Source organism: Lissotriton helveticus, chromosome 8 (genome assembly GCF_964261635.1).
Source record: "Lissotriton helveticus chromosome 8, aLisHel1.1, whole genome shotgun sequence".
Taxonomy (NCBI): domain Eukaryota; kingdom Metazoa; phylum Chordata; class Amphibia; order Caudata; family Salamandridae; genus Lissotriton; species Lissotriton helveticus.
The window spans coordinates 1,578,519,095-1,578,543,315 of record NC_136069.1 but is presented as its reverse complement, the minus strand read 5'-3'; the positions used below and the strand labels follow the sequence as shown (position 1 = coordinate 1,578,543,315).

Genomic DNA, 24,221 nt, shown 5'->3' with positions numbered 1-24,221 from the left:
AGTAACTTTAAAAAATATATATCTGGTAATGTACAATATATACTTTAAAAGGAAATCACAGACATCGATATTTTAACTGGAGGCCCTTGTTCTCATGTTGTAAGGTTTAATTTCATAGTCTAATACTTGACTGAATTAATATCACAGCTCAGCCGGTGCCCTGTTCCTTTCTATTACCTGTACTACCCATGCAAGAAGCGCGTCTCCAGGTAATCTGCAGGATTGAAGTAACTCAATCTGGGTTGATGGGTGTTTGTTTATGCACCAGCAGCCTGTGTGGTCTCGTTGTGCCCGCCAGGACCTGTGGCTTTCAGGGGAGGCATCTTCGGAGACCCTCGCATTCCCACATCACAGGTGCTTTTGTGCACTGCAGCCTCCTCAAAAAACAACAAAGAACCAATGACAGATATTCATTGCCACAGCAACTCTTACTAGCTGTCCTGTTTAGGTGTCACAAGAGGTTTCGGTTTCAACTCCTTTGATTCCACTCTGTTGTCCCAAGTCTGCTATTTTTCTGTGATATTTGGATTCATTTTTACATAAATTTAAAGGGTTATTTAAAAATATATGCTTGGATTTCATGAGGATCAAAGCCTGGGTGAAGTCACTTCCTTTCACGTCAACGGAGTGATGTTACTGTTGAAGTGGCTTCAAAGAATTCATGATGTGAAGTTAACCTTGTGATTTTGTTGACATTTCGCCTGGAGTAAATATAAGATGTCTTGTCCCTGTGCTGCTTGGGTGCACTTGCGACAAGAGACATAGTCTTTCAGGAAATCCTGTTTAGGTTATTGGGGTTACGACTACAGCGACAGGGGCTACTGGAGTTAATGACACGAACGCCCACCTCTGACTGGAGTAGGTACCAACATCTTTAACTAAGTTAAGATTTTTCATGCGTTTGGTACTAAACGCACCTCTAAAAAAAATGCATTATTTAGAACGACAAGTGGAGGAATACATATACCGAGATGGTGGGGTAAATGGACAGGGAGACTTGATTGAGGTTAAAGACACCAATACATATTTTTGCTGAGAAATAACAGCAAACGCATCTTCTAACGGAGTGGCCAGACATAGTGTGACCTTGTGGAATTATACATGTTTACAGAATGATCCCTTAGATGAGTGAGACACAACATAATGTACAATTTTACAGAATGCTTAATGCAGTGCTAGGAGGAAGCTTAGACCGACTTCTTATAGTTTGTGTATTTGTAGTTTCAAGAAACGTGGGCTTGATATCATGCGCGTGCGTGGGTGTTCATGATTGTGTGTATGTGAATGCCTCTCTCTTTCTGCCAGCCTTGTAATGTGCTGTAGACCGTGTTCTGGCTATTAATTTAGCTATTTTCAAAACCAACACATAAATGAACATTTGGTGAATTACCATTAAAATATTTGACTTTTTTACTAAGATATTATTGTACTCTTTTATGCAAACAAAATTTAGATACTGCATAAATAACTTTAATAAAACATATTTTATATGTAGCTTTTTATGTAAAAAAAAAACTATAGCACAAAGCAAAAAACAATTGCCATTTACAATGCTAATAGCTCAAATTTAAATAATGCGAGACCTATTGCATTGCAAATGCTTGTTTTTTGCTTGCTCGCGGTCCTCAACGTCAAGTTGGCGACCGCGAGCAAGCAAAACGACATCCCGGCGAGACTTTCCTCGTTCGCGATCAGCAACATCAAGTTGCCGATCGCAAGCGTGGAAAATAAACCTCCCGGCGGAATTCTCAACGGGGGGAGGTCAGGTTTCTCATTGCGTGTGGTCGCGTATGCTCGCGACTGCACGCGATGAGAAACTACCAGTCCGCGTTGAGAAAGCGGTCGCTTGAGTAAAAATCTACTCAAGCGGCAGAAAACTACAGCTCGCACTGTGCAAGATGCCGTTTTCAATTATTGCACAGTGCCAGATGCTTGTTTGCATGGTGCATCATTGAAAACGGCATCTTGCACAGTGTGAACAGGGTACTACGCAGTTCCCGTACTGCTACGCGTAGCTCGCGAAGTGCACTTTGCATAGCTTCGCGTAGCGCTAGTTCGCAAACTACGCCCAGCCCTAATTCTTATAGCTTAGGGGGTGCTGAACCATCAAAATTGCAACCTTATAGCAGAGTGATGATTAGCACCTGTGTGGGTGCCATCATTGACTGCGCAGACAGTGGTAATTGGTGGTGCAAGCTGCAGTGGCCTCCTGACAAGGGCCTTAGCACTTCTTCCTTCATACAAGTGTAGGGGTAAGCACTTTACATCCCACACCAACCTTACACCAATAGAATCAATACCCATGTTTAAACCATGTATAGTCAACGTTACATAAGACAGACGGGTGACTGGTGTATTACTCACAAACCCTCCATACTGATAAGAAGTCTAGGTTCAAATGCTTGGTCTGGAGGAGCAGTAACTCAGGATTTAAACGTAGCACCATGGTTGGGGTTTTTCTTTATAAAAGGGTTTGGGTTTTAGGGTGGAAAGGGTACTTTTAGGTTTTAAAGGTAGGTATGGGTTTTGGGAGGGAAGGCTAATTTTAGGGTTTAGGGTAGTTGTGGGTTTTTGGGTGGTAAGGATAATTTTAGGGTTTATGGTGTGTAAGGGATTTTGGATGTTAAGAGTAATTTAAAGGTTAAGAGTGGGTGTGGGATTTTAGGTGGCAAGGGCCATTTTAGGAGTTATGGTGGATGTGGGTTTTTGGGCCGTAAGGGTATTTTTTAGGGTTGGTATAGGTGGTAAGGGTAATTTTAGGTCTTAGAGCGGGTATGGGTTTCTGGGCGACTGGTAATTTTACGGTTTAGGGTGGGTATAGTTATTTGGGTGGCAAAGATTTTTAGGGTTTAGGGTGGGTATGGTATTTTATAGGCTAAGGGATTGTGGGTTAATAGGATGATCTATATATAAAATTAAGAAGAAAAAATAAATAAATATATATTTTATTACCACACAGTTGCCTTTACCATGCATGCTTTTAAAACGGAAATGCAAGTATTTTATAAGTAAATATAAACCCATTACACATATATATATATACACATATATATTTAACACCTTCGGTGCTCATGACGAGCTGAGCTCATCATGAGCCACGGCGCTCCGATGCTCATGACGAGCTCAGCTCGTCATGGCCCGTGGAACTCTCAGGTGCGGGGAGAATTCCCCTGCTGTGCTGAGCGTTCCACGGGAGCCAATGCACCTGTGACGAGCTCAGCTCGTCATGGGCACAGAAGCGCCGTAGCTCATGACGAGCTGAGCTCGTGATGAGCATGCGGGCGCTGTGCGCGCCCCCTCCCCCCCCAGCACAGCGGGGGAATAACCCCCGCAGTGAAGGGGTTAAAAAAGGTTTTATACTTACCTCTAAAATACTAAAAAATTTTGGTAAAGGCATTCTTGTGGTAAAAAAGGTAAGTCTTAGTAAAGACTTTTGTTGTAAAGACTCTGCCATGGTTCCAGCGTCGTCGTACAGCCATTCGTGGTAAATGCCCTTGTTGTTTCATCATACAAAGCCCACCTACTCTACATTCCCAACAAAGGATACTTGCCCATCTGTCTTCACCACCATGTCTACTGCCACTACCCCAACTTCAGCCACTCACTCAATTTCTGGAGCCACCACTACCACAAAACACCTGTGCGTCTGGCTCACAGTTACATTAATGACATCTCTTGACTGATCCATGACTGGTTGCTCAAGAGCACGAGCCTGGATGAGCCATTATGCATCAAACACAATTCACTACCACAACATGTTTCACAACCAAAGTCCCAAAGATCTCTACATTGCCTCTGCCCTGTATCATGATTCTAAAGCATAGACCGTGCCCAAAAGCAGCGGGCAACAACTCCTACTCAAGAAAGTAATCTATGCTTCTTCGACTGCGACCAAAGCACTGAATTCAGAAGAAAGGTTTCAGGAATATCACAAATGGCCACACCACTAACCAACATGAGCACCCATGCTTCTAGGTGATGCTGCTGATTGCCCTTTAAACCCAATCAAATCAGGCTTTTTGTAGTCACTTACAATTACAGACCACTTACCAGCTGCCCTAGAGACAACTTGCTGAACATGACTTATTCACATCTCAGTTATTTCACGAATAGCCGGCTTTATGTATTCATGATAAGGAAGTAAATGCCAGCCATCACTAGATGGCACCATATAGTGGCACTGCAATGCCAGCTGTCACTAGATAGTATCGAGGCAGTATCACATAGTGATACTGCCTCGAAATATATTTCAAAGGACATAGTTTTCCTTTTGAATGAAGAGGCCTTGGCGAAATTTACATTATGTCAGAGTAATTTGCAGAATTTGGGGAATTGCGTGTAATGTTGGTTATGTAAAATTCCTTAAAGGACACCACGTTGTATAATTAGGCGCCATCTGTGTAAAAAAATATACTGTGAATGCACACAAACAAGAGAACACGAGCAGCTGCTGTTCGCGGTGCTTCAATTTAATGTGTCCTTGTCCCGAATATTGACCAGAGGAAACATTTCACAACAGCTCCTAGCTCAAAATGACAGATTTTGCATTTCACGTAATTATGCGGACAATCCACATATTTACGCGAAGGCAAATCAGGTAAATTTCGCACCCACCTAATCCTGACACCTGTTTCCAATGACCCATGAAAAATACAGGCTGTGCAAGAAGTAAACGATATTCCTTACAAGATTCAGAATTATGTTTGGTAAAATGCGTTTGCCTTCTATAAATGGCCCAGATTTATACAACATTTATGAGTGCCCAAGCTTCCTCTGTATAACAGGAAGATGGTACAAGATGGCGTAGACCCATAACTGTATATAGTTGCAAGGAATAAGGTCTAGAAACATGCACCTAAGACATGGTATAAATCTTTAATGAAGTTGAACGAACGCCTTTATTAAATACATTTTATATAGTCACAAAGTAAAAAAATATTTGTTGCTATTACCGGATGTTGGGTACAAGACCCCACTCGGGCAAAATTGGTCTCTCAAACTAAGCAATAGAGGGCTCTGGATCTAGCAAATGGTTCCTTAGCCCCAGGTGGAAAAAGAGTCCGAGTAACGCCGCAGCAGGCGGTCGCACGCGCCTGAATCTTGCACACTCTTTTCAAGGTCTGGTTCTGCAGGCCTCATCCTGCATCCGGGGATTTGGATACTTTTTAGTAGTAAGCCCACGCTCGACCTTGCACTTCTACAATCCTGAACAAGATTTTGTGAAGCCATACCTCAATGTTTCATAGTAAAGAGTCATTGGAGAAGACTTTGAAAGTCAAAAGCAAATTTCCATGAAGTATGGAGCAGTCATGAGGGGATTGCCACTACACAAGGAAACTATTAATGTTGTGAACAAAGGGAGACAAGCAGAGGCATGGCAGTCAAGGGTACAGTTAGGGCAGCTGAAATATGGACGTCTTACCCAAGTAAAGCGGCGAGTTCCTTTTGCTGGCAAAATCATCAATGTACGAAATACCAAACGGCTGAATAGGGACTCCACCGACTCCCAGGAGAAACTGGCCAATGAAGAGGAAGGACAGGACATGCGTACTCCCACTTGTGGAGTGACTGGCGCACTTGGAATTATTCAGTGTCCTGCTGCTCCCATCCAGCTGACAAATGTCAGTCAAGTTGCTGTGCACACCTTTAAAATTGGATAACAAACGGATGTTTGGTATGTTACATTTTAGGAGGAAATTAATGTTGGTTGTAAAACATAGCGTGTGGTTTCTCTTTATATCGTCCCAATTACAATGTTCTTTCAGCTATTCACCATAGATCGTTATTAGTACATTTATCCAGAAGGGAGATACTCTGCAACATTAACAAAGCCCAGGGAAACCCAAGTCCACTTCAGCATGCTTTTGTTCATCACGGACTATTGAAGGTAGTGCGGACAAGGGCTGAGGCCCAAAATGTAGGCTCCAAATATTGTCAAAATAAGAATATATGGTGGTTTCAGATTCACTATTCTAGTGCCGGATCTACTTACCTTGACATTGTGAAAGTCGATATCTTGGAATCTATATTGTTGCAGGGTGGTATTTTAGAGTCTACAGGCCTTATGTACAAATTCAATTTAAGGTATTGTAAATTGCGACACATAATGTACAATTTGGAATTCCTTAAATGGAATGTACAGATTTGTTAGAAGTGGTCACAACGTGCACAGTGCCTTCTAACGAATCCATTGGCATTTTGAGAAACCAACCTAAGTATTAATAGGCTGGCTCTCAAAATACCGATGCATAGTGTGTCACAATTCCACCTAGCTCATCAATACGCATGAGGTTGGTCATACATTGAGATCCAATACGATTGACTGTAATGACAGGCATGGTAGCCTTCTGGGATCAGCAGACCACAGTGTCTGATTTCTAAAGCATTGTGTTTTACATAAAGGAAAACGGGATGCATTAAAAAAAAAAAAAATACACAAACCTTTTTTATGAGCCAGCAGCACGGACCACTGCCTGCTCTTAAAAACGTTTTGTAGAACTTAATAAAAGGGAAGGGGTCCCATCATCACATGCTTTGGGGAATTGGTAAAATATTAATGTTTTGTGACTGGATTTCGGCTACAAATCATTAATACATCCCTAAAGAAATTCATATTTTGAAGGGACCCCCTTAGCTTCCTCCTTCCAAATAATAATTCAGTGTTCATTCCCAAAACCAATTATCGATTCAGTAATATTTAGTAATTTAATAATGAATCGCTAACTGGCATGGTAAATTAAAAAAAAATATTGTGGTTGGAGAGACTCTGATTTTATGAATCGGAGCCTTACCGGTCGTAAAATGGAATGACAATTTAGGGCCAATGTTTTGGCACAACATGTTTAGGTTGTCAGATCATGTCAAGATTGAGGCACTTGTGAAGTTTTGTGATTAGCAAACTCCTCTGTCACAGTTTTTAACTGTACATGATGGGAAATTGCAGTTTGTAAATTGAATTTTGCCAGAGGGCCTAATGACCTATTTGACAGGTAGAGAGATAGCTCAATGAATTAAGCATTGCAGATGACCTCAGGTTCCATACCCGGGTCATGGAGATAATATTCAAGAGAAGGCAACTCTGCTTCTCATTCTTTCAAGTTGGATACATTGACACACCAGTTGCAGCTAACAAGTTGGTGTGAAGCAGTAAATAAAACATTATATACTTCTTGGTAAAATAGTTCCTCATACACAATTACTCATTTTATGTCTGGAGTAAACCTTTTTTAAGCATATATAATATACTCATATTATAGGCTTTGGGTCAGCCTCCTTAAGCCATCAATTTCGGTGGGTAAGGATCCCTTAGTCATTGCCTCAGATATTGTCAATCACAAGTAAAATTTAAGTCTCACTGTCTTTCTATTGTCTGTTTGGGTGAATCCTTCCATCTCCCTTGGATTAATTGCACACTATTTTACACCTCAAAGTACGGTCACCCATCATACTTGTCACATTCTGTTATTCAAGGGACATATGCATGTAATTGATTGAGCAGTCTTATTTCTCAGTGTAGCGTCCACTTTTCGGAAGCGGTCATCAGCGCTTGTTAACTTCCATTTTCTCTTTGCAGCCCAACTCTCATGCTGATTGGTGCTTCTGCTCTTGGTCAATATATGAACAGAACTCAGTGTCTTCGGATTCTCATCTGGTCCACCAACCACTCACATTTCATTCAACAATGCAGATTTGTGCTCCTTATAAAATGATACTGAACAGCTCGTGTATCTCGGATACATTATATACCGGAGGGTTAATCATCAAACCGAATGAACATACTCAACGTAGGTATCAATCTAATGGCTAGTTACTCAAGTAAGAGGTACAACCCCTCCGTGCTCTAATGACTAAACCAGGGAGATGGCTCAGCGTAACAACACAAACAGTGGTCAAGGTCAAGAGTTCAAAGTACAGCAGTTTACACTATAGCTACCAACCTTCCAAGATTGGTAAAGTCATCACCATTAAAAAGGGCAACAATAACTGGGTTTCTTTGTAGCATCACACGTATGGGTGCTTCTTTGTGTCATTCGTTTCATAGACTTGGATCTAAAGTGTGTATTATCATATGTTATATCATCCCAGTAGGCAGAGTAGCAGAGACGTCAAGGCCCTTCTCACCCCGTTGTGGTGGTTGGGTGCATTGAACATCAAGGTAATTAACTAAGATGAAAGATTAGTCAACTCCTTGTGTCATTAGAAAGGGAATCAGAGAGTGTTTAAATACTCTGACATAACTTGTACCATTCATACTTCTAACCACATTTTGCCAATCTAGTGTAGAGGTTGAATTTTCCATAGTGTCAGCTAGATATATTGTTTGTAGATGGAACTGAGCTCTCATATCCTTTCATCTGGTAATTAGTTAAAGCGGCAATGCCATTTGTGGTACGAAAGGGTTTCAAATGCTAGTTCTATACCAATTCGAAGCAGGTGATTGTACGTAGTAAGCAGCACATCCGGAATGAGTTAATGACTGTACTGCACACCACTGTAGAACAACTGTTTATTAGGACACCATGAAGCATCAAAGTATCAAGTAAGCATAAGTATTCGGACAGTGGCTCTTGGTTTAATTGTCTTGGGGAGCAAAACATTGATAAATACAGAGTGATTGGACAATTGTGGAGCAATTTATTTGCTCTCCACTTGTACAGCGACATCCCTATAATGTGAAAATAGCTTTTGGATGCTAGTCACTGTTGGAATTTGCCATCCTAAAAATCTTACATGTTCCACTTTTAAATATTAGGCCTCCTACCATGTGGTCTACAAGGCCTACATAAAGGGGACTTAATGTTTAAAATAGGGTTCCCTCCCTCCATAAATGGTTAACTTTGGAAGGTCTGTCTGCAGATATTAACACTGCAGCAGTCAGGCTGCACATATAGGGCTTAGGCCATGTTTTCCAAATTACTTGTGTGGATGACAATATAAGTGCTTTTGCTGACAGGTGATATTTAACTTCCTTGCCATGCATTTCCTACATCCATACACTATGGCCTTAATGGCAAGTTACACATGCCATTTAGGAATTAGCCAATCTTACCATTTTTATTGAGCCATTGCACATGTGGAGTGGTGTGGCTCACTGGTTAGAGGCAGCAGACCCAGGAGCAGAAGTCGGCCCGGGACCAGGGTTCAATTCCCGACGCGGCAGAGTCGTGGACCAGGGTCAGGGACTCGACAATTCTCGCCTCGGTGCCTACTCTAACCTGGGGTCCCACTCTGCAACTCTGGGCATTAGCTTGCCTAATCTTCACAACGGCCCCATCAACGCCGGGGTTGCCTGGCTCCACCTTGGGGATTCCCAGTAGGGACCATCCCACAGGGAAAGCCAGGACGGGTTCCCCAGCGGTATACAGCGCCGGGACGCCCCTTTGCTGGGGCAGCTGTGCGCTTTACAAGTATACGATATTTAACATGCCCTGAGGGCTGGCCAGCAGTCATGCAGAGTTCAAAGACCAATAATACCAGTTAGCAAGAAATGGTGGGTATCACTCTGAAGGAGGGACTTTCTGAGAGTGTGATATAGTTATGTTCTCGCACAATGAAAGGATACAAACCTTTTTCCATATTATAACCCAGGAGTGCTAACTACGGTCAGGAAAATACTAGTACACCTGCTCATGTTAGTTTGTCCAATGGGCAGGGAGAGTGCAGCACTTTGGATTTGCAGGATTAGGGGACATTCCATAAAATAGAAATGTTACCAAGATATCAGCATGCTGACTGTGCATTTGGTGCAGAGGTAATGTGAGATTGATTGTGAAGCTTTTACACCAGTGCTGCCAATGTGTAATACTTTAATAGAGTTCACCACACATGAACCAGCGCTTACGCAGCCTCCCCAGAATGCTTACTCTGAGTTTACTGGCACCAAGACAGCAGGTCATCAGTGGACTAATGGTCTTTCCTTTTACCTTGGATGTGAATCTCCAATTTTCAGTTCGAAAATATAATGTTTGTGGCTGATTTTAAATCCCATGTTCTAGGTTGCATCAGCTTTGACTTTGCTGTCTATTATTTTTAGGTCAGGCATTAGTCAAGAACTTTTGATTTCTTAAAAATATATATGTACAATATTCTTGTTAAAAGGTGCTTTCAGCGAGCTTTCTTCATCCATTGGTCTGTTGGTGTGTCATTCACATTTTGCTTCCGCCCACTACAGCATGTGACAGGGGGGTCAGTCCACTTCAGCCACTGGATAATTGCACTTTGGGTAACGGCGGTTTTGCCCTTTCCCAAGGAGCACATCCACACACAACCAAGTTCCCTTCTGTGCTAATGTTTTTGTTTTTAATGTATTACTTTGATGTTCTCTATGTGTTTAGAGTTATTTAACAGCAGGACGCCTTAAACCAGATGTTAGCAATGGCCCTATTTCACGCATTCTCAATGTGTGTTTCCTGCTAATGTAAGTTGTAAGTTCTTTTTTGAATGTCCTTTATATAATTGCTGGTATTTCATAGCATAACAGATTGCACTCATTTCAATCTTTTGAGTATTACGATGTCAACAGCTTCAATATTATATACGTGAAATCATGAACAGACAATTCTTCCGCCCACATTTTCCTGGGTTCAATTTTACCAATGGTTCATATATAAGCTTTTCCGAGGACGAAAACCAGACTTTATCATGTTACATTTGCAGCACTTATTACCATTTTTTAATGGTTTTTTTGCTTTTCTTATTTGTTTCCTTTGTTTATGTTTTCTTCTTTCTTTCACTTCTTTCCTTCTTTTATTTTTTCCATAATTTCATCCCTTCTTTGATTTCTCTCTTTTCACTCCATTTTTCATTCCTTCTATCCTGCCTAGCTTTTTTGATAAATTCTTCCATTACTTCTTTCCTCTTATTCCTTCATTCTTTTTACTCTTTCCTCCTTTCTTAATTATCATGCTTCTTTCTTTCCATCTTTCTTGCTTTCGTTCTCCTTTTCCCTCCATTCTTCCTTGTTTCATTCCTTCTTTCCTCTTTTCATCTCTCATGCCTCCTTTCTTTCTTGCTTTCAATCTACTTGCTTTCCATTCTTTATACTTTCTTGCTTGCTTTCTTTTATTCGTTCTTTCTTGATTTCATTCTTTCTTTCCTTCTTCCATCCTGTCTTCCCTTCTTTCTTTTCTCATTGTGTGCTTTCTTTGTTTGTTTCCCTCTTTTTCTTTCCTGCTTTCAGGCCTTCTTGCCTGCTTTCATTCCTTCTTGCTTGCTTTCTGTCCTTCCTTCATTCTGCCGGTCTATTTATCCTTATATAAGTCTTTTATTCCTTCTTTCTTTCCTCATTTTTTCTTTTCTTTCCTTCCTTCTTTCTTTCTTTCATTTCTGGCTTTTGTTTCCTTAAAGGCAAGTGGCTCTCAGCGAACGGCACAATGATTTTTAAGTCTGTGTTCACCAACTACGTTTGATTGTACGAATATGATGTGCATGATACAGTTACTTAGAGGGGTATCCAGCCACATTTCACCCAATTGTCTGTGTGTGTGTCATTCACATTTTTATCCAACCCACTTAAGCACACATTAAGGGACATCACATCACCCCATTTCAGTAATTTGCTGACTTTACTATGAGTTAGCGGCAAATCTACACACACCGTAGTCCCTTTAGTGCCTGGGAATGCTATGGTTATGTGTGCTTTTTTGAGACCAAAAAAGGTTTGCCTTTAATCATTGTGTTTTTGTTTTGATTGACAGATGCCTGGCAGCTTTCCAAACAAGGTTTTGCTAAAGCCATGTCAAAACAAAACAAGAATTGCCTAAAAACTGGTGTACAACGCCAGTCCCAGTGGCTTGCCAATGCTCGTCTCATGAAGATTCTGTGTGAGAGGGCCTGGTGAGGGAGGAATTCGCTAATACAGTCCAACTCTACAGCCAAACAATCTGTACTCTCTGAAACATCTAATCTTCTGCTAAATTGATTTTTAGCCAAGTGCATCAACTTGAAATGTTTATCAAGCATAGACACATACGCATAAACTTAGTTTCTGAGGGAAACATGCCAGACTTTAGAAAGTATTAGCATACAAGTTACATTACAGTGAGTTATTTTGATGCCTTCAGTAAAAATGCTTTTTGCAAAAGTAGCAACAGTAACAGCTCCCCAGAAGTAGCCTCCTACGTAAGCATCTACTCATGCTAATGTGCATTTACACAGTGTACATTTTTTTTCTCACAAAACCGCATTTGCAAAATCGACCCTTTGTTTCTCTTTCTCTATGGGGAAACAACATCCTCCATGCACCCAACCAGTCAGGGATAAGGGAATGGTTGAGCAGGGATTTGCTCCCATCATTGGATCCAGTAAATCCCTGACTGCACTAAGGGTAAAAATAGCCCTTTCAAAGTTTTGAGGGTATTCAAATTCAAACTAAATAGGTATTCAATAACCTTCACTGTCAATTACATTTGTTTAACCCTACTCATCCTCATTCCCTACCCTCTCTCCTACCTTCAACCTTACCGTCTTACCTCTCCCAGTCTCCTCCCTTTCTCCCACCTTTCCCCATCCGCCTTTACCACTTCAATACCAGTCCCAGAATGATTTGCTTCTACATAGTGTTTGGCCCAGTACCTCGTATGTAAGTGCCCCTTTTCTTCCATGGTATCATTTACCAGTTCTGTGTAAAACCTTGTGTTACTGTTATTGTTAGCTTGTAAAGCACTTCTATACGTACACTATAGAAACCTGCTAAATAAATAAAATAATCAAATAGGTTACCAGGACCAGCGTTGCCCTATCCCTGTCTCAGTGAGCAAATATACTGGTGCAAAATTACACACATGTAAATTACTAGTTATTATTTATTTAGTGAATACTTAACGTTAATGTAAGCATGCAACACAAGCCATGGCACTTGTAAGTTTACATCAGCTGCACAATGGATTGATGTATAGGGTCGTAGGTGTCTGGAATCCTGTTACGACAGTAATGTCAAAAACATGTATTTCAAAAGATAGGTGGCCAGAGTGATTACTTACTGGCAATCGACTGGTCGTATTCATATGGTCCAACCATAAAGTGAGGAAGAGACATGGTAAATCCAGCAATACAGACTAGCAAAGCGCCACAACCAATCACGCGAGGCCTGTGGACTCTGCTTCCGAAGTAACTGACGAAGACAATTAGGACCACATTTCCAATCTGAAAAAGAAAATGGCCACGTGGTTACTTCGTAAAACAAGTGCAGTTTTATGTCTATACCTCGTTCAATGCTCTAAACGTTAACAGTTTTTGCAACAAATCAAAACTGTGGTTTCTATAGTGGTTATTTCTTGCACTTCTCCAATTTGGGCTGAGGAATGCACACCAGTTTTTTTTGCCAGGTCCACATATTGGGTCATCATGTTTATAAGTCACTTCAATTGTGTAGCATATTCACCATGGATTGATGGACAGACAGACAGACAGACATACTTTGGAGCATGAACAAGTGATTCCAAACGTTGATACATGTGCACTGTAGCACACTTACCACCACAACTATCAAGACTGCTTTTTAAATTTTAGTCATTTGTGTAGTTTCTGCCCTCATGGTCAAAGAGCTGGGTGGAGACAGTCAGGGCAGACCTTACTTTCAGCCCGTGGTTTCCGGTGCTAAGCACTGGCCCTTAATTGCTTTCTGGTGCTCTGCACCGGCACTAAATTGTCAACAACACACTTATGACAGTCTGATACACATGGTTGCGCAGCTCATCGCATTTAGAGATGAGCGGAAAAACGGTTGTGTATGAATACAATATACATTAAAAATTACAAATACCTGCCTCCCCAGTCATTCCTTTAGCTTTGGGGACCTGGAATAATCCGAACTGTCACACTTGCAGTGAGAGATATACCCCCAGATTTATCATTGTCCTGTTTTGCGAGCCCTAATAGCGATTATTAAGGAATCGCTATTAAAGACTCGCAAAACGGGATTCATGTAGAAATCGCAATATTATTTGCGATTTCTACAGCTTCCTTATTTGTGATTAGCAAATTAGCAATTTGCTAATCGCAAATAAGGATGCGATTTCAAGGGTGCCAGGGTGTCCAAAGGACACCCTGTAGCACCCCATAAATGGTGTTTTACACTGGTGTTGCACACACACATGTCCAAAGGACATGTGTGTGTGTAACATACAACTTAGAAAAATGCACTAAAGTGCATTTTTCTAAGTTTTCGCTATTTACCACGAAGTCAGACTTCGGGGTAAATAGCGGCCAAAAATTGTGAATTCGCAATTCTAAAATGGTTCATGAATTGCATTTAAGGAATCTCAAATAGAGATTCCTTAAATGCAATTCTTCGCAATTTAGCGATTTCAAAAATTGCGATTTTTGCATTTGGGATGATGAATCCCAAATGTAAAAATTGCGCTCGCAAAGGGCCAGATTCTCAGAATCTGGCCCTTTGTGAGCCGATTTTCCGTTGATGAATCTGGCTGATAGTAGTTGTTTTGGCAGCGATGACAGGGGCGATGGGTGGTACAAGCTGCAGTGGCCTCATGGTCAGAACCATGGCACTTATTTTACAAATTAAGCACGGAGTCAGGGACACTGGAATTATGCGACTGTGGGGATGCAGCGATTTTTGCATAGTTATAGATTTGCCACATAATCCATCATCTGCCACATAATCTACAGATGTGAAAAAAAAAAGTTTCTAGCCTAAACGGTCCAAAAGTTACTAAAATTGTAGTGCCCTGTTGCTGAGCAGAGGAAGGCTCTCTGCGAATCTGGACCGGTCACTTTTCTATATTGGAGTGTTAAAATGGTACTAATGTGATGCAACCAAAGTCCATACAGTGTTACCAAGTTTAAAAACGATAAAATAATGAAGGAATACTATTACAAAATGTGCCGCATTATGAAACATAATTAGCCTTTTCTTGACGCATAATTGACTCAACACTGCCGCATAATTTGGCCCCCTCCTGCCGCATGATTCCAGTGACCCTGCACATAGATTTCCAGGGGAGAGGGCTGGAGGTGTTGCCTTCACTCTGCAATGGACTCAGACCCGCATAACACTGGAATGTCCGTTCCTGGGCGGCGGCTGCTTGGGTCGTGAGTGTGAGGAAGTAGGTGGAATGGGGAACGTGGCGAGGGCCGATGCCACGCCCCCTACTAGAGTCATCTGTATATATTGAGGCATCAGGGACAGTGAGGCTGGTCTGAAGGATGCAGTTGTTAGGCTCCTCTGTAAAATAATCCTGCAACTAGCCCCTACGAAGACTGCAGTAATTCCTGTATTCTAACAAGCAATGCAGGCTTGTCTCATGCTCGCCAATAAAGTGAAGAAGAGACAAAGAAACTGCAGCGTGCTGCACACCCGAGGCTGCCTACCATAGCCTGACCGCATGGCCTCTGTAAAGATGCTTTTTATATATATGGGACAGAGACCTTTGGGGTTGTAAATTGAGTATTTATTATTAATAAATGGCACACAGAGCGCCGAGTGTGTTGTCAGCACACTGCTCCGGCGCCCGACTGATCGCGCTCCTGGAGACTCGCGATCCTAAGATGGCCGCCGTTCACGCTACGTCACTACGTAGCGTGAACAACTAGAGCGGCGACTCTACAGCCCCAACACCTCAGAAAACTCAGAAATCTACTTTAAAAACAATCTAGAGGTAACTGATAAAGTTGATAATCAGAATGCAAAGACCGCAAGCGAGCCTTCTGTAGTTTTAATGGACTTGCAGCTACCTTCCACCAAAGGCAATATAAAAACATGAGTTGCAAATATTCAAACAAGACGCTTCCACCCTGCGATCACATTTTGGAAAAGCATGGACAGTGCAAGATAATTTATTGGAAAAAGATGAAATGAGGATAGATCATCTGGAAACAAGCCAGGTGCAACAAGTGCATGAACATTACAAACTGTCAAGTTGATGCTACCGAACCCCGCCAACAGGTGATACTATTTAAACGGTATGATGGCAAAAATAATTACCGCCAGAATAATGTTCAAATCAGAGGCGTGGGAACGAAATAAGTACTTCCGAATTGGAAAGCTATGTCCAAGATCACTTTCAATACATTCTAGATGCTCCTGATGGTTAAGAAATAATAAAATAAATCCAAGTCTTTTCTTCATCTCAACAGTGAAACAAAATTGCCATCAGACGTCTTAACAAGGATTCGCTTCTTTAAAAGAAGGAAGTGGTGCTTTTGGCAGCCAGGCAAAATAACCAGACAGAATTTAGAGGTGATAAAAGGCCAATACCAAGACATTTCACCCTTCACAATAGCGAGGGGCAGGAAGTACGTAGAGGTTATTGCCTATCTACATCAAGAGAAAATTCCCACAGATTGGTCTTCCCAGTGCACTGAGCGGCTGATTACGATTTTGAGAGAAATGGTCATGCCATCAAAATTGCGTCCGATTCCCAGCCCACATAGGTGGCAGTCAGCCCGCTGTATTATGATGTTGGCAGGTTGCGGAAGAAAAGACTGCCGGAGTCTGACAAGCCATTCGCAGACCCCCTGGATGACAGCAGGGGTTAAAAGCAGCTGTCGTCTGGATTCTGAAGTGCCTTTTCGCCGAGCCGACTGTGGCGGGGAGATCACTTACTTCGAGTCGGCGAAATCAAGGGAAATGGGGTGCGAAATCACCCATTTCCTTCTTTTCTCTTCAGTCTCCGACATGGATCGCTTCATCCAGGGCCTCCCTTCACAGCACCAACTTGACCCTGAAGAAAATGACCCAGTTGGCACCGAAATCCAGGTAAGTCTGTTTCGAAGACGTCTCCAATCGACTGAACTGGGTACATATGGTCCAGACTCCAGCAATGGAAAAGTACTGGTACAAGGTATTTTTGCACGTAATGCATATGGGTGCATGTTAATTGAATTGAATTGAAAATAGATTTATAAAGCGCGATTGCTGCCCAATGGGCGTCCAAGCGCTGAGCAAGTAGATAGAGCTGGGCAGTGTGAGAGATTAGGACTCAATAGACCTTGCAAACAGAAGCGTTTTAAGTTGTTTGCGGAAGGAGAGCAGATTCGAGTTGGACCGGAGATGGAGAGGGAGTGCGTTCCACAGTTTCGAAGCGTTTAGAGAGAACAAGTTAAACTTGTTTACTCAAAATGTAAACACCTGCATCAACGCATATGAAAAAGTATTCCCCGCTATCAGAAACGCCTCTGCTGGGCCAGTGGTGACATAGTGATGTGGCGGGTAAGAGACCTTTGACTCGGAGTACTTGGGACTGCCACTGCAGAAGAAAAGTGGTAAGACCGCCATGATCGTTATCAGGCCCTTAGAGAACAAACAAAAAATTGCTAGAAGTCCGGCAGAAGTGAGAGAAACTCTCAACTTGAAGAATCCAGAAGTCAACGACAGCATGTCCAAACCTACCCAAGTGCATGAAACAAGCATTGACAAAGCCAATAGGTTTCGCCTATGCAAGAGTTACTGGCTTTGCCAATGTCTTTCAGCTATGTTGTATAGCATCGTGCGTGGAGTGGCATGGCTTAGAATAGTGTAGAGTGGCCTAGAGGGGAGTGGAGTAGAGTAGAATGTAGCAGAGTGGAGTTTTGTGGAGTGGATCGAAGTGGCATAGCATCAAGTAATGTAGAGTGAAGTGGCGTACAGAGGCGCACAGTAGAGTGGTGTAGAGTTGAGTGGCATACAGTAGCGCACAATAAAGTAGTGGCATAAAGTGGAATGGCAATGAGTGGAGTGGCGTAGAGATGAATAGACTGGCATCCAGAAGAGTGGTGAAAAGTGCACTGGCATAGAGTGGAGTGGGGTAGAGGGGAGTAAGGCGGCATAGGGTGGAGAGGGGTAGACTAGAGTGGCGTGTAGTGGAACAGAGTAGTATGGCATGGCGTAGAGTGGTGTCGAGTAGAGTGGCGTAGATTAGAGTTGCATAAATGTTAATGTTGTCAATGTTCGTGAGCTTTATAGAGCACGCAAATACTCGGAGGTGTCTTGGCGCTAGACCAGAGTAGTACCTGAGACCACGGAGAATAGTGTGATTAGTTTGAAAAAAAACAGGTTTTTAATTGTTTCCTAAAGGAGGATAGGGAGTTCAGCCCTCTCAAAGATGCAGGAAGAGCATTCCAGAGTTTTGCTACACAATAGGCCGTACTCCGGCCTCCCCAGCTAGCAGTACGGATCTTGGGTACCAGCATTAATCTGGCATTTGTTGATCTTAACTGCCTGTTGATCTTAACTGCCTACCCGGGTGGTACCATGAGAAAAGAGGTTTCAAAGGTACCTGTCCTGCAACATTCAAGGATTTATGGGCAAGGCAAAGTGCTTTAAATTTGGAACGTTGCACCACAGGCAGCCAGTGGAGATTCCGTATCTCTTCTCTAATCGATTGATACTTAGGGATTTTCAATAGTAGCCTGGCTGCAGCATTCTCTACCATCTGGAGCTTCTTAAAATGTTGTTTCTGTAACCCAAGATATAAACTGTTACAGTAGTCCAGCTTGGGCAACACCAAGGTAGTCACCACTGTTTACCTAAGATCCTGAGGAATAAATGGTAGGACCTTTTTAAGTTTCTTCAGCAGGTAGAAAGAAGCTGAAACTATGGCGTTAATTTAATGTGAGACCTTTATCTATCAGAACTCCAAGATTTTTAGCCTTCACCACTGGTTCAGGCGTTTGTCCCAGCTCAGCCGGCCACCATAGCCCATCCCATTTTGGCTGTAAGTTGCCGAAGATAACCACTTCGATCTTATCCGAAATGAGCTTTAAACAGCGTCTTCCCATCCAGAGACTGATTTCCCTCATGCAGCATTGAAACTGTACTGCTGGGGATGCTGGGGCAGATTTATATTAACTGGCGCATCCCCAGGGATGCGCCAGTTAATGTGCGCCACAGTGCGCCACTGCTCCGCCACCCATGGTGCGCCGCATTTACAATGCGGCGCACCATGGTGCAAGGCAGTGAAGATGCGTGACGCATCTCTCGGCGCACGGGCGGCGCATTGCAGGAGTCATGTCGCAAGTGCGACATGACTCCTGCAATGCACAGGGGCCACCTTTTCAATGCATTGTGCGTCACCCTTACGCCTGCTTCAAGCAGGCGTAAGGAATTGACGTAGAAAGTGACTGAGTGAAATCTCATAGATTTCACTCAGCCACTTTTAGGAGGCGTTCCTGCGCAGGAACGCCCCCCCCCCTGCGCAGGAACGCCTCCTTATGGCGCAGGGCTTTCCAACGTGACGCATCTCCTAGATGCGTCACGTTGTAAATAGGGCGCATTGTTTGCGCCGCCGTTGCGTCACATTAAGTGACGCAATTGCGGCGCAAGGAGGCGCAAGGCCTTCATAAATTTGCCCCAAAGTGTTTTTATAAACCGCAACGACGATCTGAGTATCGTCGGCATAAGATGTCACTTTGAAGCCAAACTGATGTATTAGAGGTGCGAGTTCAGAGACAGACGTTGAACAACGTGGGGCTCAACGACAAGCCCTGGGGGACCCCGCAAGGTAGTATATAGGGGGTTGCTTGATAGTGATCGAGGGAAACTCTCTGCCTTCTGTTCTTCAAAAAGGCAGACAGTAATGAAAGGGAAAGGTCCCTGATCCCCAGAAGTTCAAGACGTGCAAGTAAGATGTCATGATGCACGGTATCAAAGGCCGCGAATAGATGGAGGAGAATCAGGACAGCGGCACCACCCTTATCCATCACTGCCCTGATCTCCTCAGTGGCCTTGATGAGAGCTGTCTCTGTACTATATCCCGAGCGGAAACCGAACTGGGAAGGGTCAAGTAATTCATTCTCCTGGATGAATTGCGTGAGTTAGCTACTCATCATTTTCTCAACCATCTTGGCGGGAAAAGGAAGCCTTGCAATCGGTCGATAATTGCTAGTAGTGGACGGATCTAAATTAAGCTTTTTTTAGCAAAGGAAGAATGATTGCGTCCTTCCAGACGGTGGGAAAAATTCCCGATAAAAACATATTGTTAAAAATGTTAGTTAAAAATGGGCTTACCTCCCCTGCAATGCTTTTCAGAACTGCCGGGGGACATGGATCCAGTGGTGATCCAGATTTGATATCCTGAATGAGTTTTTCCACTAGCTCATTGGAAACCTGTGTAAATGTGCACAGCTCGTTTTTTCTGTGGGACCCTACAGAGGGATGCAGCTCAGCTACCTTATTGGAGATATTCGTGAAGATGCTGTATATATCATTGACTTTATTCATTCATAAAGTGAAATGGGTTAGAGTGAAGTGGCATAGAGTTAAGTGGTGTAGAGTAGAGGGGCGTAAAGTAAAGTGGCATAAAGTAGTGATGTAGAATAGAGTGACAGAGTGGCAATGTGTGGAGTGAGGTAGAGTGGCACTGTGTGGAGTGGCATAAAGTGGCGTACATGGGAGTGGCATAGCGTGAGTAGTGTAGAGGGGCATAGAGTAGAGTGGAGTGCCATGGGGTGCAGTGTCATAGAGTGCAGTGGATTAGAGTCTAAGGCATAGAGTAGAGAGGGGTAGAGGGAAGTCATGTACAGTGCAGTGGCATAGAATGGAGTGGTGCAAGGTAGAGTAGAGTAGGCTGGAGTGCAGTGGTGTAGAATAGAGCACTGCATAGTATAGTTGTGCAGAATAGAGTGACGTAGAGAGCAATGATGCAGTGGCATTGAGTGCCAAGGCATAGAGTGCAGTGGTGCAGAGCAGAGTGCAATGGTGTACAGTGCATTGGCACAGTGCTGCAGTAGCATAGTGTAAAATGGATAGGTGTAGAGTGCAGTGACAGTACAGTGTAAGGGTCTGGTGGGAGAAGAAGCAACATGGAAGGGGGCTGCTCGGAGGTAAAAAGCAACATGGAATCAGGCGGGTGGGAAGGAAAGAAGCAACATGGAAGGGGAGGGTGGGAAGGAAAGAAGCAACATGGAAGGGGAGGGTGGGAAGGAAAGAAGCACAATGGAAGGGGGCGAGTGGGAGGGAAAGAAGCAAAATGAAAGGGGGCAGGTGGGAGGGAAAGACGCAAAATGAAAGGGGGCGGGTGGGAGGGAAAGAAGCAAAATGAAAGGGGGCGGGTGGGAGGGAAAGAAGCAAAATGAAAGGGGGCGGGTGGGAGGGAAAGAAGCAACATGGAAGGGGAGGAGAGGGAAAGAAGCACCATGGAAGGAGAGGGTGGGAGGGGAAGGAAGCAACATGGACAGGCGAGTGGGAGGGGACAGAAGCAACATGGACAGGCGAGTGGGAGGGGACAGAAGAAATATGGAAGGGCGGGTGGGAGGGAAAAGAAGCAACATGGAAGGGATCGGGTGGGAGGGAAAAGAAGTAACATGGGAGGGCGGGTTGAAGAAGCAACATGGAAGTGGGTGGGCGGGTTGAAGAAGCAACATGGAAGTGGGTGGGCGGGTTGAAGAAGCAACATGGAAGTGGGTGGGCGGGTGGGTTGAAGAAGCAACATGGAAGTGGGTGGGTGGGTGGGTTGAAGAAGCAACATGGAAGTGGGTGGGCGGGTGGGTTGAAGAAGCAACATGGAAGTGGGTGGGCGGGTGGGTTGAAGAAGCAACATGGAAGTGGGTGGGCGGGTGGGTTGAAGAAGCAACATGGAAGTGGCTGGGCGGGTGGGTTGAAGAAGCAACATGGAAGTGGGTGGGCGGGTGTGAAGAAGCAACATGGAAGTGGGTGGGCGGGTGGGTGTGAAGAAGCAACATGGAAGTGGGTGGGCGGGTGGGTTGAAGAAGCAACATGGAAGTGGGTGGGCGGGTGGGTTGAAGAAGCAACATGGAAGTGGGTGGGCGGGTGGGTTGAAGAAGCAACATGGAAGTGGGTGGGCGGGTGGGTTGAAGAAGCAACATGGAAGTGGGTGGGCGGGTGGGTTGAAGAAGCAACATGGAAGTGGGTGGGCGGGTGGGTTGAAGAAGCAACATGGAAGTGGGTGGGCGGGTGGGTTGAAGCAGCAACATGGAAGTGGGTGGGCGGGTGGGTTGAAGCAGCAACATGGAAGTGGGTGGGCGGGTTGAAGAAGCAACATGGAAGTGGGTGGGCGGGTGGGAGGGTTAAAGAAGCAACATGGAAGTGGGTGGGCGGGTGGAAGGGTTAAAGAAGCAACATGGAAGTGGGTGGGCGGGTGGGAGGGTTAAAGAAGCAACATGGAAGTGGGTGGGCGGGTGGGAGGGTTAAAGAAGCAACATGGAAGTGGGTGGGCGGGTGGGAGGGTTAAAGAAGCAACATGGAAGTGGGTGGGCGGGTGGGAGGGTTAAAGAAGCAACATGGAAGTGGGTGGGAGGGTTAAAGAAGCAACATGGAAGCGCGCTGGGGTGGGTTAAAAGAAGCAACATGAAAGCAGGCGGGTGGGAGGGAAAGAAGCAACATGGAAGGGGGCGAGTGGGAGGGTCAGAAGCAACATGGAAGCGGGCGTGTGGGAGGGTTAAAGAAGCAACATGGAAGCGGGCGTGTGGGAGGGTTAAAGAAGCAACATGGAAGGGGCGTGTGGGAGGGTTAAAGAAGCAACATGGAAGGGGCGTGTGGGAGGGTTAAAGAAGCAACATGGAAGGGGCGTGTGGGAGGGTTAAAGAAGCAACATGGAAGGGGCGTGTGGGAGGGTTAAAGAAGCAACATGGAAGGGGCGTGTGGGAGGGTTAAAGAAGCAACATGGAAGGGGCGTGTGGGAGGGTTAAAGAAGCAACATGGAAGGGGCGGGTGGGAGGGTTAAAGAAGCAACATGGAAGGGGCGGGTGGGAGGGTTAAAGAAGCAACATGGAAGGGGCGGGTGGAAGGTTTAAAGAAGCAACATGGAAGGGGCGGGTGGGAGGTTTAAAGAAGCAACATGGAAGGGGCGGGTGGGAGGGTTAAAGAAGCAACATGGAAGGGGCGGGTGGGAGGGTTAAAGAAGCAACATGGAAGGGGCGGGTGGGAGGGTTAAAGAAGCAACATGGAAGGGGCGGGTGGGAGGGTTAAAGAAGCAACATGGAAGGGGCGGGTGGGAGGGTTAAAGAAGCAACATGGAAGGGGCGGGTGGGAGGGTTAAAGAAGCAACATGGAAGGGGCGGGTGGGAGGGTTAAAGAAGCAACATGGAAGGGGCGGGTGGGAGGGTTAAAGAAGCAACATGGAAGGGGCGGGTGGGAGGGTTAAAGAAGCAACATGGAAGGGGCGGGTGGGAGGGTTAAAGAAGCAACATGGAAGGGGCGGGTGGGAGGGTTAAAGAAGCAACATGGAAGGGGCGGGTGGGAGGGTTAAAGAAGCAACATGGAAGGGGCGGGTGGGAGGGTTAAAGAAGCAACATGGAAGGGGCGGGTGGGAGGGTTAAAGAAGCAACATGGAAGGGGCGGGTGGGAGGGTTAAAGAAGCAACATGGAAGGGGCGGGTGGGAGGGTTAAAGAAGCAACATGGAAGGGGCGGGTGGGAGGGTTAAAGAAGCAACATGGAAGGGGCGGGTGGGAGGGTTAAAGAAGCAACATGGAAGGGGCGGGTGGGAGGGTTAAAGAAGCAACATGGAAGGGGCGGGTGGGAGGGTTAAAGAAGCAACATGGAAGGGGCGGGTGGGAGGGTTAAAGAAGCAACATGGAAGGGGCGGGTGGGAGGGTTAAAGAAGCAACATGGAAGGGGCGGGTGGGAGGGTTAAAGAAGCAACATGGAAGGGGCGGGTGGGAGGGTTAAAGAAGCAACATGGAAGGGGGCAGGTGGGAAGGAATGGAAGCAACATGGAAAGGAGATGGTGGGAGGGAATAAAAGCAACACAGAAGGGCGCAGGTATGAGTGATCAGTCTTGACCCTGTGCCTCATGGGGACAGTTCAGTCCGAACTGCTAGGCCCTTCATGGACTGGAAACGAGCATCCTAGGACCGGTTTTGGGGTTTCACCCCTCATCAGCCAGGATAGCTTGAATCCAGTGGCACAGTGAGCCCGATACCTATGTCTGGGCATACCGGGTGCACTTAGGGCGGGAAAGCAAAAGACACACAATTGATGGCTGGCTGTGTCTTAACTGGGGGGGCACTTAGTGCCAAAGCTCTGGAATTCCATGCCTGAAGAACTTCAACTACTCACGGACTAGATAAGCTTCAGAAAAAAAACTGAAGACAAGGCTGATCCCCAGGATAATTCGATGTTCCACCTGCTATCTTCTGCTCTGCAGTGCTGGGAATCCCTTGTGCAGCTATGCACTAAATAAAACTCCTAACATAACATATCACATAATCTGCCTGTGAGAACACAGAACTCTAGTAAATCTCCAATAGTCAGTTAGCTGGACTCCTGTTTCAAGCCAGAAGGACAGAAGAGGTGTCACCATCGATGCATCTTGACCCGGCCTGA

At 44.7% G+C, this 24,221-nt stretch overlaps 1 protein-coding gene across 2 annotated transcripts in view; it reads right to left on the bottom strand.

Moving 5' to 3' along the window:
- SLCO2B1 (solute carrier organic anion transporter family member 2B1) overlaps nucleotides 1-24,221 on the bottom strand; it is a 498,318-nt gene that overhangs the window by 255,296 nt on the left and 218,801 nt on the right. The window contains exons 1-3 of one of the 2 annotated variants that reach the window (XM_078658584.1): nucleotides 15,331-15,448; nucleotides 12,981-13,143; nucleotides 5,423-5,644 (exon numbers count right to left, since the gene is read on the bottom strand). In XM_078658584.1, the coding sequence (XP_078514710.1) occupies nucleotides 5,423-5,644; nucleotides 12,981-13,143; nucleotides 15,331-15,333 (388 nt within the window). In that variant the 5' untranslated portion in view covers nucleotides 15,334-15,448. Of the gene's footprint in view, nucleotides 1-5,422; nucleotides 5,645-12,980; nucleotides 13,144-15,330; nucleotides 15,449-24,221 lie in introns of those variants that run through there. The other variant, XM_078658583.1, reaches the window with a different exon arrangement.